The sequence below is a fragment of the Brienomyrus brachyistius genome, chromosome 3, assembly GCF_023856365.1.
Source record: "Brienomyrus brachyistius isolate T26 chromosome 3, BBRACH_0.4, whole genome shotgun sequence".
Taxonomy (NCBI): domain Eukaryota; kingdom Metazoa; phylum Chordata; class Actinopteri; order Osteoglossiformes; family Mormyridae; genus Brienomyrus; species Brienomyrus brachyistius.
Window position 1 is genome coordinate 1,594,090 of NC_064535.1, and position 15,861 is coordinate 1,609,950.

At 51.9% G+C, this 15,861-nt stretch overlaps 1 protein-coding gene across 1 annotated transcript in view; it reads right to left on the reverse strand.

Moving 5' to 3' along the window:
• Positions 1-942: 942 nt before the first annotated feature.
• Positions 943-15,861, reverse strand: part of LOC125738577 (protein eyes shut homolog) — a 32,153-nt gene continuing 17,234 nt past the window's right edge. The window contains exons 5-11 of the mRNA XM_049007723.1: positions 8,865-9,044; positions 2,721-2,871; positions 2,103-2,153; positions 1,949-1,999; positions 1,795-1,845; positions 1,487-1,537; positions 943-997 (exon numbers count right to left, since the gene is read on the reverse strand). Coding sequence (XP_048863680.1) covers positions 943-997; positions 1,487-1,537; positions 1,795-1,845; positions 1,949-1,999; positions 2,103-2,153; positions 2,721-2,871; positions 8,865-9,044 — 590 coding nt within the window. The remainder of the gene's footprint in view (positions 998-1,486; positions 1,538-1,794; positions 1,846-1,948; positions 2,000-2,102; positions 2,154-2,720; positions 2,872-8,864; positions 9,045-15,861) is intronic.

Here is a 15,861-nt window from a genome sequence, read left to right on the forward strand (position 1 = left end):
GAATCTGCTGTTACGGTGGAGGCCTCTGGCCAGACATGCAGCGCTATCAAGGTGAAACTGTCTAATGATCAATGACAGCAGGAGAAGTGTGAGTATCATATGAAAAATGGAAACTCAGCTAAGGAATCTGCATCTAGCGCTCATGGGCACGGTCAGCGATGCTGTTTTCACACTGTCAACGTGCGACTACCCATGGTGAGCATATATACCGAGCAGGTGTGGATAGTCGAGCACAGATATATCAAGTGAGGTGGGCTTTATGGTCATGGCATCCATACTCAGGTGTAATGCTTCCCAGGACCACAGTGTAACACGTAGAAAGAGTGAGAAAAGGAGGGCTTTATAATGCATTAAAACACAAAGAGCAGATTTACTTATTCGTGCTCCATTATCACTACCACTGTATAATAAAAATGAAATACTTTCTGGAATATACAGTTTTGGTGTACAAACTCGTATGTGTTTTAATGAACATGATGTATTAATATAAATGTGTTCATATATATATATATATATATATATATATACACACACACACACACGCGCACACACACACATTACACCTACACATCATGACAGCCATTCATATGAACAGTCTCATGCAACAATAATAATGTGTTTGCAGTTACATAATATAAATATATGACACTATATTATTATATAATAATGTGTTATGGTGTGATAAAGTAGCCGTGTGTTTTATGTGGCTAAACGTTGCAGTAACATCTGAATAATGTTCTTACAGAGGATACGTCCCGCCACCTGCCTGGCCATCCAAGCCAGGTTATTCACGGAACCACGACGGGTGTGAGACGGTCCTCGGAGACACGTCCCGCCACCTGCCTGGCCATCCAAACCGGGTTATTCACGGAACCACGACGGGTGTGAGGTGGTCCCCGGAGACACGTCCCGCCACCTGCCTGGCCATCCAAGCCGGGTTATTCACGGAACCACGACGGGTGTGAGGGGGTCCTCGGAGACACGTCCCACCACCTGCCTGGACATCCAAGCCAGGTTATTCACGGAACCACGACGGGTGTGAGGCAGTCCTCGGAGACACGTCCCGCCACCTGCCTGGCCATCCAAGCCGGGTTATTCACGGAACCACGACGGGTGTCAGGCGGTCCTCGGAGACACGTCCCGCAACCTTCCTGGCCATCCAAGCCGGGTTATTCACTGAACCCCGATGGGTGTGAGATGGCTCCCGGAGACACGTCCCGCCACCAGCCTGGCCATCCAAGCCAGTTTATTCACGGAACCACGACGGGTGTGAGGCAGTCCTCGGAGACACGTCCCGCCACCTGCCTGCCCATCCAAGCCGGGTTATTCACAGAACCACTACGGGTGTGAGGTGGTCCCTGGAGATGTGTCCCACAGCCACTCTGGTGACCCTGAGCAAGGTTGCTCACCGAACCACGATGGGTGTAAAGCGGTCCCAAGAGACATGTTCCACAGCCACCCTGCTGACCCCGAGGAAGTTACTCACCGAACCACGATGGGTGTGAGACAGGCCCCGGAGACACGTCCCGCCACCTGCCTGGCCATCCAAGCCGGGTTATTCACAGAACCACGACGGGTGTGAGGCGGTCCCCGGAGACACGTTCTGCCACCTGCCTGGCCATCCAAGCCGGGTTATTCACGGAACCACGACGGGTGTGAGGCGGTCCCTGGAGACACGTCCCGTCACCTGCCTGGCCATCCAATCTGGGTTATTCACAGAACCACGACAGGTGTGAGGCGGTCCTCGGAGACACGTCCCGCCATCTGCCTGGCAATCTGAGCTGAGTTACTCACTGAACCATGACGGGTGCGAGGCAGTCCGCGGAGACACGTCCCGCCACCTGCCTGGCCATCCAAGCCGGGTTATTCACGGAACCACGACGGGTGTGAGGCGATCCCTGGAGATGTGTCCCACAGCCACTCTGGTGACCCTGAGGAAGTTACTTACCGAACCACGATGGGTGTGAGACAGCCCCCGGAGACACGTCCCGCCACCTGCCTGGCCATCCAAGCCGGGTTACTCACAGAACCACGACGGGTGTGAGGCGATCCCTGGAGATGTGTCCCACAGCCACCCTGCTGACCCCGAGGAAGTTACTTACCGAACCACGATGGGTGTGAGACAGCCCCCGGAGACACGTCCCGCCACCTGCCTGGCCATCCAAGCCGGGTTACTCACAGAACCACGACGGGTGTGAGGCGGTCCTCGGAGACACGTCCCGCCACCTGCCTGGCCATCCTAACCGGATTATTCACTGAACCACGACGGGTGTGAGGCGATCCCCGGAGACACGTTCTGCCACCTGCCTGGCCATCCAAGCCGGGTTATTCACGGAACCACGACGGGTGTGAGGCGGTCCCTGGAGACACGTCCCGTCACCTGCCTGGCCATCCAATTTGGGTTATTCACAGAACCACGACAGGTGTGAGGCAGTCCTCGGAGACACGTCCCGTCACCTGCCTTGGCCATCCAAGCCGGGTTATTCACGGAACCACGACGGGTGTGAGGCGGTCCTCGGAGACACGTCCCGCCACCTGCCTGGCCATCTGAGCCGAGTTACTCACTGAATCACAATGGGTGTGAGACGGTCCCTGGAGATGTGTCCCACAGCCACTCTGGTGACCCCGAGCAAGGTTGCTCACCGAACCACGACGGGTGTAAAGCGGTCCCAAGAGACACGTCCCACAGCCACCCTGGTGACCCCGAGGAAGTTACTCACTGAACCACGATGGGTGTGAGGCGGCCCCTGGAGACACGTCCCGCTGCCACCCGGGTCAGCAGCAGTGTCCTGCTGCACCGCAGTCTCAGCATGGCTCTGCCATCCATGAGGAACACGTGGAGGAAACGCTCACCAGTACCTCGTTCCTGACCTGCGAGGGATAGACAGCCATGCTGTGGGGTGAAGGACGAGCAGCTCACCGGGTCACACGGCCCGAATCCCAGTTTGGTCAGGCTGTCACAGGCTGAGCCATTCCCCTTCCTGTCACTTGAGATGCCAACGTGAACATGGGTCATGTGAGCAAGGCTCTTAAGCTCACACCTCAGCTGGGGCCAGAAAAGGTTGAGGAACTGAACACCAATGACACTTGTGAGCTCTTTATTTCATTTTTCACTCTTTCGACAAAAAAGCCTACATGTATTTATTCACACGCTAAACCCTGGGATTTGTCACGGCGACGCCCCGATCCATTTGTCCTGAACCTGGAAGAATCGCCTAAAGGCGCGAGAGATCTTCAAGATCCTTCAGAATGAATCGCTGCCATTTGTTCCCCGGTGCTTGGGTAAATAATCAGTAACACTCCTTAACAGACAGAGGGCGCCCTTGCTCTCCTAGTGTGAGTGCGTAGGTGGGTTATGGATGCTGAAAATGCAGATTAGACGACCCAGCTGCAATCTGGAGAATTGGGTCACGAAATGACAACCACTTCCTTCTGGAGTCAGATGTTTGTGGAACCATGAGACAGGCAGGAGGCAAAGATCTAGAGAAACAGGGCTGGCTACCAGCCTGCAAAGACACGCACTAATAGGACATGTGCTGCTTTCTGTCCTTCTGTGTCTACATGCATCACCCGGGAGGGCAAGCTAATTAATTGTTGTTCTAATGAATAACACCATGTTTTCTGCGGACGGCAGGCACGAGGCGTAGGTGGAGGACAGCTCCCTCCTTCCTGTCCCCATGGGGGCATGGGAGATCTCCTGAGGCCTAAGGGACGAGGCATCCTTTTCCATGTACCTGTCACCTAAAATCACCCCCGCCATTCCCCAGCTGACGAGCCAATTCCACAGAGAGTATTTATGAGTGTGAGTGGAGTTTGCATTTCAGGGACACCCACAATGGCAGGTTGGACGGCACGCAGGTTACTCGGATCTGTGTCAGGCCCGGCTGCTAACTGATTAGGCTTGATGAATCTCCATGGTGCTTAATTGCCATTTTAATTGGTGCAGAGAGCACCTGTCCTTGTCACAATGCTTTGCCTTTCCTTGCTGTGGCTAAATAAATTATTCAGTAACCACACGTTGAGATTGCTGCCACCGAATCAAACATAGACTTTGGAGATAAAGGACAGGAAGTGGGGGCCAGGGGCCGTGCTCACAGAGGGGGAAGTGCATTGTGGGTAACTGGTTAGCGTTTCCACATAATGTTGCCCTTTATTAAACTCTTTATCAAAGGGTGACATTTGCTGGTGAATGAATGTTCCTGTAGTGCCTTGTTGTAAACATGCTGCCTTCCTAATCTGCCAGCATGGAATGCCATCTCCTTCCTGAAATCCCAGAAGGTCTGTTACTCATTTAAGAGTCCAAAGCGTCGCTGTGATAAGTGATCACGTTGCACCAGGAGAGAAAAATGCATAATGTTACCACTAAAGGTACGAACAACAACTGTACCGTTAAGGCAGCAGAGAGGACCAGCAAAGAGCATTCATCACCCTACACTGTGCAGAAACCACACAAAGATAAAAGAAAAACCTACTACCAAAAAATTTCCATTGTAGCTTGGAAAACGTCAAGAACTATTCAAGAAGGATGACCTAGGGCCTGAATATCAACGATAAGCATGTGCATGTTGAAGGAATATAATGTCAAGGACATTTTGTTGTCACCAACTACCTTGATCATCAAAGCAAGTGCTTGATGGTCCCAAAATATGTGTGCGGGGCCGGGTTTGTCGTTTCTGGGGCCTCACTCAAAAATCTTTGGGGCCCCTGCACAGCCCCCCCAAGCCAGTACAGTCAGAATATAGCAGCTAAGCTGGTCCTAAATAAGGAACATATTTCTTTTAATATTTATCGTAGAGACTATCTGTGGCCAACAGGGGGCCAACCTTGGGGCTCCTTGCAAATGTGTAAGTGGTGGTAAACACCATTGCTGAATGTCAGCATGAATTCATCACATTCATTGTTTTAGGTTCGGCGTCATCTCTGAGGTCAGTGACTTCCTGGTTGCCTGTTTGCATCCTACTGGCAGGTCAGTGGTGGTGCAGAGCTCCTCACATCCTGTGAAGAATCAGTGAGCAGCCCTACATGAAAACGCAGAAGAGACGTCTCATACAAAGAGAGCCACGTTCTGTAAGGATAGTCCCTGCGAGCCGGATGACTGAGGTCGCCATGTTGTCTGGGGTGCTGTTGTGACTATCCATCCAAGTGATTCTCTTGTTGACCATGCTTTCTTCGCTGGGGAGGGCCGATCAGTCTGCACTGTGAGCTGCACCATCACAACAGAACGATGACCGGCAAGGTATACACCCTACGCCTGTGCCGCCCAGAGACTGACCGTATCCCAAACGGCGCCTCTGGATTCCCACTGAGGCAACTTTACCTGGGTGTGTAGCGGGAATCGCATTAGCGGACACACAGCCGAGCCCCAATTTCCGTCATTCTTCCTCGAAATATTGATCAGAGATGGTCTTTTCCGGAGGTCTCCGGACACTGAAGCACAGACCATGACTTACAGCCTTCAGGTCGGCGTCACAGCTGGGGGGGAGTGAGCATGAGGGAATTCCTGAGGATATTTAAAGGAAATTAGCCCAATTATCCCTGGGGGGTTTACTGCCCATATGCAGGGTACATATTGAATGACACATAAATAAACAGGCATGTTTTCATATATATGCAAATGGGGAGAGGGAGGGGGGAGGGGGGACATTTCAACATCCAGAGAGCAACCGTCTGTGGGAGGAAGCAGAACCGATCCGTCAGCGGGTGGGCAGGTGGGTGACGGGGGAGATTAAAGTGTCCAGCCCCCTCCCGCAGTGACAGCAGTCACGCTGGACTTCAGGGGTGTGAGCGAGCTGATGTAGCTCTTGAAGTACCTGAATCTGACAACCTTGGTTAAGAAGGTGTGTCGGTGTGGTCCTCAAAGGCCCTTCAGCACCCGTAGCGAGGTCCGACAGAGCATACAGGCCTTTTGCTGTGCTGATTTTTTAAGTAAAAAGTACCTCGGTAAAGAACACGGTACATAAAAATCCCCCAATGAAAAAAAATTCATCATGACAGCATTTTCATAAAGAGAAATTCTATCATTTAAGGCCAACAGACGGTGCTATGCTTGGCTTCTGCCACCAACTATATCAAAGTGTTATATTCAGATTCAATAACCAAATTAAATAACAAAGAAACGCAGAAACACAGATGAGGCATCAAAAAATGATTTGCGGATATCAGTCTACAGCTGCAGCAACATCGTTAAACAAAGCCGAAATGGTTTACGAATGGAAACAGAAAATGAACGACTGCTATGCAGCTCGTTAACCCGGTGCTAATTAGTGTTTAGTCTAATCAGAGTGAAATCGCTCTTCACGGTGTGACCAGCAGACCCTGCGGTGGTCCTTCCAGCAAGAAGGCCGACGTGAGCGCCCGCTGGGTTGGTTACCATGGCAGCCTGGCAGGGCGGGGCAGGGCCTGGCAGGCGGAGTAACGGACACGCTCCATCACCATGGCCGGGGGTGAACCCACCGCGCTGTCACCGTGACGGAGGGGCTGCTAACGGGCAATTTGAGTGTGAAGGCGGGCCCGGGCGCTGAAGTGTTTACGATGCGATTACCACACAATCGCCGCTGACGGCAAGACCACGCGTGCAGAAGTGGACAGATGGAAGAAATGCGGACAGACGCTTAGCGCCATTATATTTTATGTCTTGAGCTGACTGTTCTGCTGCTTACTTATTATAAACCGCACCGTCAAAGTGGCTTAGGAAGAGTGTCAGACACGCCCCGCTGATGATGACCCGGCCGTTTGCTCCCTACAATCCTATTGCCAGTACTTTACCCGTGACTAACATCACGTTTCAGAGATGAGTGTCTCTTAGAATGAGGCTTGGCTTTGGCTGGGAAAAAAAAACACTAGATTTTTTTTTTTTGAGAAAAACAGAAGAAAACACACTGAGCCAAAGTAAAATAATAAAAACGAAAGTCTGCCAACCAGTGGCTAGAGTGTAATGAGTGATAAAACTTCTAGTGGCAGGAGGTGTGTATTGCTGGAACACGTGATTGGCTCATTTCATTTCGATGAAGCTCACATGCCCTCAGATAATGAGAGGAGCAGAGGGAGGTTCTGAAGAGGGAGCCAAATCTCGGCCATCCAGGCTAACGGGGGAAGACGGGACCCATTTTACCTGAAAGCCTGCGTTATGTAGGGCACCCGACCCCCACAACAGAGCTGCTGGAGACAGATTACCTTGGCTGCTCCTCGCAGACCCTAGAGCAGGAAAATAAAGTACCCTTCAATCTAGGGATCACATGGGAAGCCCCAACATCACAGTGACTGGGAGCAGGATTGGCCGGAAATTCACCGGCTAGCGGCGCATGGGAGAGCGGCCCTGGGCGGGACGCGTAATTGGACCCCGTCGGGTTTATGATGGATCGTATGGCGACGGCAACGAGAAGAGAGATTAATGGTATTAAAGATGCCGCGTGCTGGTAATCGCGTGATGAAACCAGAAGAGGTTTCATATAAAGACGCAAAGGATTGTGGTCATGGGCCACCTTTGTGTCACAGAATTTAGCACAGCCTTAGTGGAATGTTCTGGATCTATGAAAATGTTACGTTCCTGGTCACTGCAGACTGAGTTAAAGGGGACGGCAGCTCTAATAACTGGTGCAGCTGGAGATTGATGCTGTGACGATGATAATGGTATAACTGGTATGCATTCTTGTACCAGTTACATTAATCCCAGCTTATTATTAATACATGAATACCAAACATACAACTGATGGAACAAAAGAAAAAGCCAGAATTTTCCTTAAATTAAGATGAAAAACAGCGACTGTAAACTTCCCTCGGATCCTGTGGGTTTGCAGCATTGAAATGAGGTAACCAGAGTAAACGGAGTGACACCCTGACCCCAACCTGAGAGAGCATCCACATGCAGTGGGGGAGGGGCAATTTTACACAGGAGGGGAGGGGCAATTTTACACAGGAGGGGACGGGCAGGTATCACTGAAAGGCGACAAGCACACGCAGACACACACACGCAGACACACACAGATACACACACACAGACACACACACACACATGCATGCACACACAGATACACACACACAGACACACACACACACATGCACGCACACAGAGATACACACACACAGACACCCCAGTTTGCTTTACTGACACCTTACTGCTAATTTCTTTAAGCTCAGGGGAACGGCAGAGAGGTGAATCCGTCCGTGATGTGGCTCTTTAAATGTGAGCACTGAGACGTGCGCAGCACGAGCTGGACGCTGTCATACATGGCCGCTGCTGGATAATGGGCCCTTACACCTGCATCACACCGGCCGCGGTCACCGTCACCCAGCACAGCTGCTGTCCCTGTGTGACGTTGGAGGTGCTTAAACACCAGGGTCGGCTCTGAATGTTGGGGGTGGGGGGAAGACTATACAGGTACAGTGAAGAAAAATTCTTCTGCGATGTCAAGATGTAAGTGTGTGAGATAATGACTGGGGAGAGGGGCAGGGGGGGGTCACTTTGCTGCAGAAATGTGTTAGATGCAGTGGTAATCCTGGATCATGATGAGGAAGTGAGCGTGTGTGTGTGGGTGGGTGCGTGCAGACTCTACGCGGTGGGAAAAACGCACAGCACTTCCCATGCAATCTTTTGTATGCAGTGTCTCAGTTCAGATGTACAAAGGACGCGTGTGACAGCAGCGTGCTGTTTATGGGGCGCTGATGATCGCAGCGACTGCTCCCGGTGCTCCCCCCCCCCCCGGGCCTGCATTACAAGACGAAATGAGTTAAAGGTCTTTTCATTTCAGGAGAATGAGCTGGAGGGAGGAGGGCTTGGGTGTCTGCATGCGTTTTCTGAGCCCTAACAGAGATTGCTCTAAAACAAGATAGGTGGCATTTTAGCAGGTGGCAGGGACGTTACGCACTGAAGAGCAAGGTGCCGTGGGGAGACGCACTCTTCAGCGTGAGGTACAGCGTCACTGCGTTTACCCCGCCCTGCACGGAAGGCGCCCCCCCGGTTGCCCCATCCTGCTGAAGGAGTGATGAGAGAGGAGGCAGTTCCAGGTACGAATCACCGTGGAAATACGGGGAAAACACAGGAGTGTCTGAAACACAAGAGGGAAGACAGATGGGGGGGTCAGACCAGCCGGATGGCCTGGAGGAGGGGGGGTCTCATAAGAACATAATAAATTTATAAACGAGAGGAGGCCATTTGGCCCATCAAGCTCATTTGGGGAGAACTCAACTAATAACTCAGAGCTGTTAAAATCTTATCTAGCTCTGATTTAAAGGAACCCAGGGATTTATCTTGAGCAATTTATTTATTTTGAGCTTCATTATTACTTCCTTTCAAAATTCTACACAAATTCAAGCCAAACAACTCAATGAGTTTTTTTTTCTGGATCAACTACTTAAGGAAAAAATATTAAACAACAATAATTTTAATTAAGTCCACGACTGAAATATACATACATATATATGTGGATTAAATTAAATTGTTCTTGCTTGGAAATGAAAGCATTCAATTTAATTAAATCCTAGCTGGGCGCAGAAACGTTATCGGCGCTTCCCCGCGTGTGTGGGAAGAACCAGCAGAGACCACCCAAAGAGGGAGCAGGCGGTCAGCGGTCAGCGGCCAGCGGTCAGCGCAGAAACGTAATGAAGGAAGCAGAGTAGATAATCAGCCAGAAATCAGAGGCCAGCCAGCACAATTTACCTGTGTGTGAACAAGCTGCACTACCAACTGGTAATTAACTGCAATACATCCATCCATCCATCCATCCATCCATCCATCCATCCATCCATCCATCCATCTGTCCATCCATCCATCCCTTTATTTATCTCCCCCCAAAGATGTTTTTAAAGCAGTAATGCACCTCAGCAATGCACTCATCCCGTCCGCATGCCACCTCAGCATCCCGTCCGCATGCCACCTCAGCATCCCGTCCGCATGCCACCTCAGCATCCCGTCCGCATGCCACCTCAGCATCCCGTCCGCATGCCACCTCAGCATCCCTTCCGCATGCCACCTCAGCATCCCGTCCGCATGCCACCTCAGCATCCCGTCCGCAGGCCACCTCACCATCCCGTCCGCATGCCACCTCAGCATCCCGTCCGCATGCCACCTCAGCATCCCGTCCGCATGCCACCTCAGCATCCCGTCCGCATGCCACCTCAGCATCCCGTCAGCATTCCACCTCACCATCTCGTCCGCATGCCACCTCAGCATCCCGTCCGCTATGCCACCTCAGCATTCGTCCGCATGCCACCTCAGCATTCGTCCGCATGCCACCTCAGCATCCCAGTATAACCTGAGAATCCCTCAGTCTGACCTGTTGGTTATGTAACAATTCTGCTAAATATCAAGCCAGCGTCCTCCCCATCGTGAATAGACTCAGAATGTCAAGTGACTCAACCTTGCTCATATTTACTCTAAAATCCAATCACACTTATCATCTAAAATTCAATTCCTGCATTGCCACAGGATGCCTGTCACAAACTGATACAGGAAAATCATCAGGCAGTAAGGTAAGTGAAAGGTACCCCCCTGCCTCCCTGCCATAGAAAGGCTGTTTTACTTTTGTCGTACAGTTTCCCCAGATAAAATAAGAGAGATACATTTTGATTGATGGTCAAAGAGATGGACAGGTGGATTTATAGACAAACAGAGACAAACAGAGATGTGCTGAAGGACAGACAGATACAGAGAGTTGGACTGACGGACAGACAGATGTGAAGATGGACTGTTGGACAGGCAGAGACACAGGCGGACTGTTGGACAGGTATAGACACAGGCGGACTGTTGGACAGGCAGAGACACAGGTGGACTGTTGGAGAGGTAGAGACACAGGTGGACTGTTGGACAGGCAGAGATGTGTTCCTTGTGTGCTGTGAATCACCTCCCCTCATACACATTAAACAATTCATATAAACAATTCATATGTAACAGTAAAAATGAAGTGCTGCTTGTTAGATCCCCTACAGTATGAATCCCTGCCCTTTTCGCTATTTACCAAACCAATAATAGTAAAAAAACTATGTTAAAAGGGTCATAAAAGCTCATTAAAATGCTCATTTGGGTAATTCAGACATCTTCTCAGTTTGCCTGGCTAACTAACATGCCTCAGTGGCTGTACAGGCTTCAAAAAATAGCCATCAAAAAGAATACGGACAGTCATCGTGCTGACATGGATGTCACATGGGGGGACAGGGAGCCACGTGACACTCTGGGCTGGTCACATGGGGGCACAGGGAGCCACGTGACACTCTGGGCTGGTCACATGGGGGGACAGGGAGCCACGTGACACTCTGGGCTGGTCACAAGGGGGCACAGGGAGCCACGTGACACTCTGGGCTGGTCACATGGGGGGACAGGGAGCCACGTGACACTCTGGGCTGGTCACATGGGGGCACAGGGAGCCACGTGACACTCTGGGCTGGTCACATGGGGGCACAGGGAGCCACGTGACACTCTGGGCTCGTCACATGGGGGGACAGGGAGCCACGTGACACTCTGGGCTGGTCACATGGGGGCACAGGGAGCCACGTGACACTCTGGGCTGGTCACATGGGCAGACAGGCCGTGTCCCCATTAACCCCCGGAAAATTGGCCTCACAGGGCTTCTCCCCACCATGTCCCTCATTCTCCAGCTGACCTTGGGCACTCTGGAGTGGGCAGGGTGGGGGCGGGGCAACCCCCCCCCCCCCCGTCTGCGAGGCCAAGCTGCCAAGAAAACAGCCCCTGGCACTGAGGGGTCTCATCTTTAACATGTAATAGCCCTTAAATCACATTTAGTGCCGTCCACATACAATCAATGGGCTATTTTACAGTCTGCCGTGGAATTATTAGTGACCCTGTGGGGGGGCTTAGGGCACATCACCCTCAGAGTCAAAGAAGACAGCCCCCCCATCCCATGAGCTGCCCTGCCAGTTTTAGTGCTGAGCAACTGACTCCTGGCCTCCAGCGAATTTATGAAGCGCGCCACCTCTGGTGAGGAGGTGCTCGTGGAGGTGCTGATCAATATGGAGCAGGTCTAGATGATTTCCTGCACCTCCGCTTATCTATCACATTCCATGCACTCACATCCCCCCCCCCGACCAGTTAGGGTGCGTGACACCCTGTCCTCCCCATTCATCATCCATTTCTACTTTTTCCTCAGGGCTATATCACGTGTTCTGTATCTTTGCTAATTTTCCTCCCTTGACAAATGAATGGAAATGACACAGACAACCGAGAGAGAGCTTACAGAAAAGGAGGCAGCACTGCTGAGGAAAACTACACTCCTAAAGTGCGTTACACACCGGGGAAGAGAGCTACACTCATAAAGTGCGGTAAGCACCGCTGAGGAAAGCTATACTCCTAAAGTGCGTTACGTGCCGGGGAAGAGAGCTATACTCCTAAAGTGTGTTAAACACCGCCGAAGAGAGTTACACCCTCATAAAGTGCATTACATGAAGCACCGCTGAGGAGAGTTACACACTCCTATAGTGTGTTACGTGAAGTGCTGCTCAGAAAAGTTGCACCCTCCTGAAGCGTGTTACGTGTAGCACCGCTGAGGAAAGTTACACCCCCCTAAAGGGTGTTACACGCAGGGGTTAATTATGGGGTTTTGTATCTGTGGGCTGGAAGTCATATGTAATTAAAAGCCTCTTTTGAAAGGAGAAAATGGATCAGAGAATTGAAAAGCAGACAGGAGCTATTGCCGAGTAATGGAGCCAGAGACGAGGGGGTCCAGACCCCCCCTGGCTCCTGACCTGGAAAGGATCACAGCTTGCAAACCATAAGAGCATTGCCGACGTAGGCCAGCAGGGTGCGCCATCGTGCATGAGTATATTATGGGCTGTGAAACTCCATGGCAGAGGGTGCTGGCTTCGTGAGCCAGTGGTGAGCCAGTGGTCGGGAGGTGGTGAGCCATTGCCTAGCTAGATGCCCGACACTGGTGAGAAGCTGCAGTGGGTGTGTGATTAATTAAGATTCATAAATGCATTTCTGTCTGAAAAAAAATACTTTCAAGCTGCATTTGTTATTTACTGGAAGCGAAAGCAAAACCAGATACACATAGAATCTCTTGTCAGGATCCATCGCTCACTGCGACATGACATCACGCCGCTTTACACAGCAGCAGTCGCTTAATCCCTGCCGCCCGAACGCTGTTTTAACCAGGTATTTTACTTGACCTCACTGTCTCAAGTCGTCGCTCCAAATTAAAATAGGTTTTAACCTGAATTTCTCTCTAAAGATATGATGAAATTTAGATACTGGCCAGCAGGGGGCAGAGTCATGAGAGGCATATGCCAGGCATTCCTCTGAGACACTACTGCCACATTTGTATTGCTTCCGTTTTTACGGGATTTCGGAGGGAGGCTCCTTTGCTCTCTGGAACAGCTGCGCTAGAAAGCAGCCGGCATTTGTAATCAATATTACAAGCATGTCTTTGCACGAGCGGTGACCAGTGGGAATCACTCGTTAACGCAGGTCAAGGCATCTGCAAGCACGCAAATAAGGATGATCCATCTCCGGACGGCCCTCACTGCGCTCCCAGCACGGAGCACTGGAGGAGGCTGCTAATCCACCATCTCCTTGATTATGGGATGTTTCCCGCTGGGGAAGCAGTGATGAGTCTGTGAGCGGGACTCCCACTGCCTCACCATGTGGGACTTTTTAAGTCCGTGTGGTATGGGTGGGTGCGAGGGAGGGGCTGCACTTTGTCCTGGCGAGTGTGGCGTCGACAAGGGGCCATTTATACAGTCAATAAGATTATTTATCATCCATCTCAATTACACATTTCCTACTCCAATCAGAGGGAAGTCTAGACAGGAAGGGGCGGGACACAGATGCTATGCAGTGTCACCTTCTCTGTGATGACACACACGATCGGAGCGAGGGGACAAATACACTCGGCTCCCAGCCGGGATGACGGCAGACACTGCTGGTGGACGGTTCCCACCCCCAATTCCGGTACGATCTGAGGGTACCGGAGCCTCCAGGTCAGGGAGGGATGTGATCGCCGCTTGTTAGTCACCGCTAATAGATCACAGAAGCACGTCGAGGCCCCCCGCCATCCCGCTTTGCTGTGTGAATCACCGGCTGGATGAAAGTGGTCCTGGCAGGACTCAGATCTCGGCAGGACAGCACCGCTTCTGTGGAAGCCTCTCCTCACACAGGAACATCAGTGGGCGCTGACTAACAGCCGCCCTAAATGATCCGCAGCAGGAAAGCACCCGGGGCCCGTCTCTGGCTGGTGTTTAACGTGGCGAAGCCCCCCGCCCTTCCCATGTGAATAGTTGCACTTTCGTTGCCACCGACGACCCCGCCGAGCGCGCCCGATCACCGACGGCCCCGCCGAGCGCGCCCGCTCACCGACGGCCCCGCCGAGCGCGCCCGATCACCGACGGCCCCGCCGAGGGCGCCCGATCACCGACGGCCCCGCCGAGCGCGCCCGATCACCGACGGCCCCGCCGAGCGCGCCCGATCACCGACGGCCCCGCCGAGCGCGGCCGATCACCGACTGCCCCGGCGAGCGCGCCCGATCACCGACGGCCCCGCCGAGCGCGCCCGATCACCGACTGCCCCGCCGAGCGCGCCCGATCACCGACTGCCCCGCCGAGCGCGCCCGATCACCTGGGTGTGACCCCACCCCCAGCAGAGCACCCCCTCAGTCTCCACGTTCTTCATTTCACCCATGAACCTCGTTTAACTTTCTCTCGCTCTATTTTTTTCACCACTATTTTGTTTGCTTACTCTAACATTGACCTTTCAGCCCCCCCAAGAGTATAATTTAAGCTCCCTCCCTTCTCCAGGTTGTCAGAGGACCTTCACTTCCCTCCCTCCTCTCTGTTGGCAATTACAAATCATCATAATTTCGCCATGCGGTGGGTCGCGTCTGCGACATTCATGCCTGGCCCAAGGTCACTGTGTTTACGTCTCGCCCATGAATCCCTCACTCACTCCTCCGTCATGCTCACTGTCATCTCTCGTTTCACTTGTCCTCTTTCCCATCCATCTGTTTCTGTGCGGCGCCCTCCTCCTTCCATTCATAAACACCCCCCTTGCCCCCCATGATCACAAGCCCCTAAAACATTGTATCTGGTATAACCCCATTTACAAATTGATCAACACACAGACGCAATAACTGATCATGAATTACTCCAATCAGGACTAAAAAACAACCTGTTAACTAGGATTTTGAGACAATAAAACGCTTAGATGCAGATTTACGATTGTGAACATAGTAAACGGACGACTGAAAGCACTTCCTGGGTAATAATGGTGTGCATTACACTGTGTATCGTGTAGGGCTGTTACTGCTGATCTGGATCAGACTAGTTTAGCTAGCCCGGTAGTCTGCCAGACGTGGTTAGGGTCAGCACATTTAAGGCCCCTGTCTGACACACTCACACAAACACCCACAGGTGCTGCAGTCAGTCACCCCAGCCCATCCCAGCCCCCAGATGACACCCCCACTGGTATGAGGAGTGAAGTGACAGCCCGCCTTGTTTCCCAGAATTCCCTGCAGTCAGCCTCATGGCAGATAGACGCGGATGTAAGCAAGAGCCGGGACTAATTACTTATTTATATGAAAACGGCACTCTGCCGTCGATGCCCTCCGGATCCCTCATCGATGGAGCCAAATTAACTAATTGCTGGGAAGATTTGTTTTCAACCTGTAAATTGGTTTATTGATATGACCAAATGCATTTAGTCAGCAGAAACAAAGTTTTACACTTGCGGCGTTCAGGTGAAAATTAAATTAGATGCTAATCAAGATGAAATGGAAACTGCCGCAGGAAGGGCCCTCTGCTGGCCTGGCAGGGGGGGTTCGTGGAGGTCCGTCAGACTCGCATTCTGGATGTGAGGACGTGGAATAAGGCAGTATCTCTCGGATGGACCTTGCAGACGGTTCACGTTCTTGCTCCCCTGGG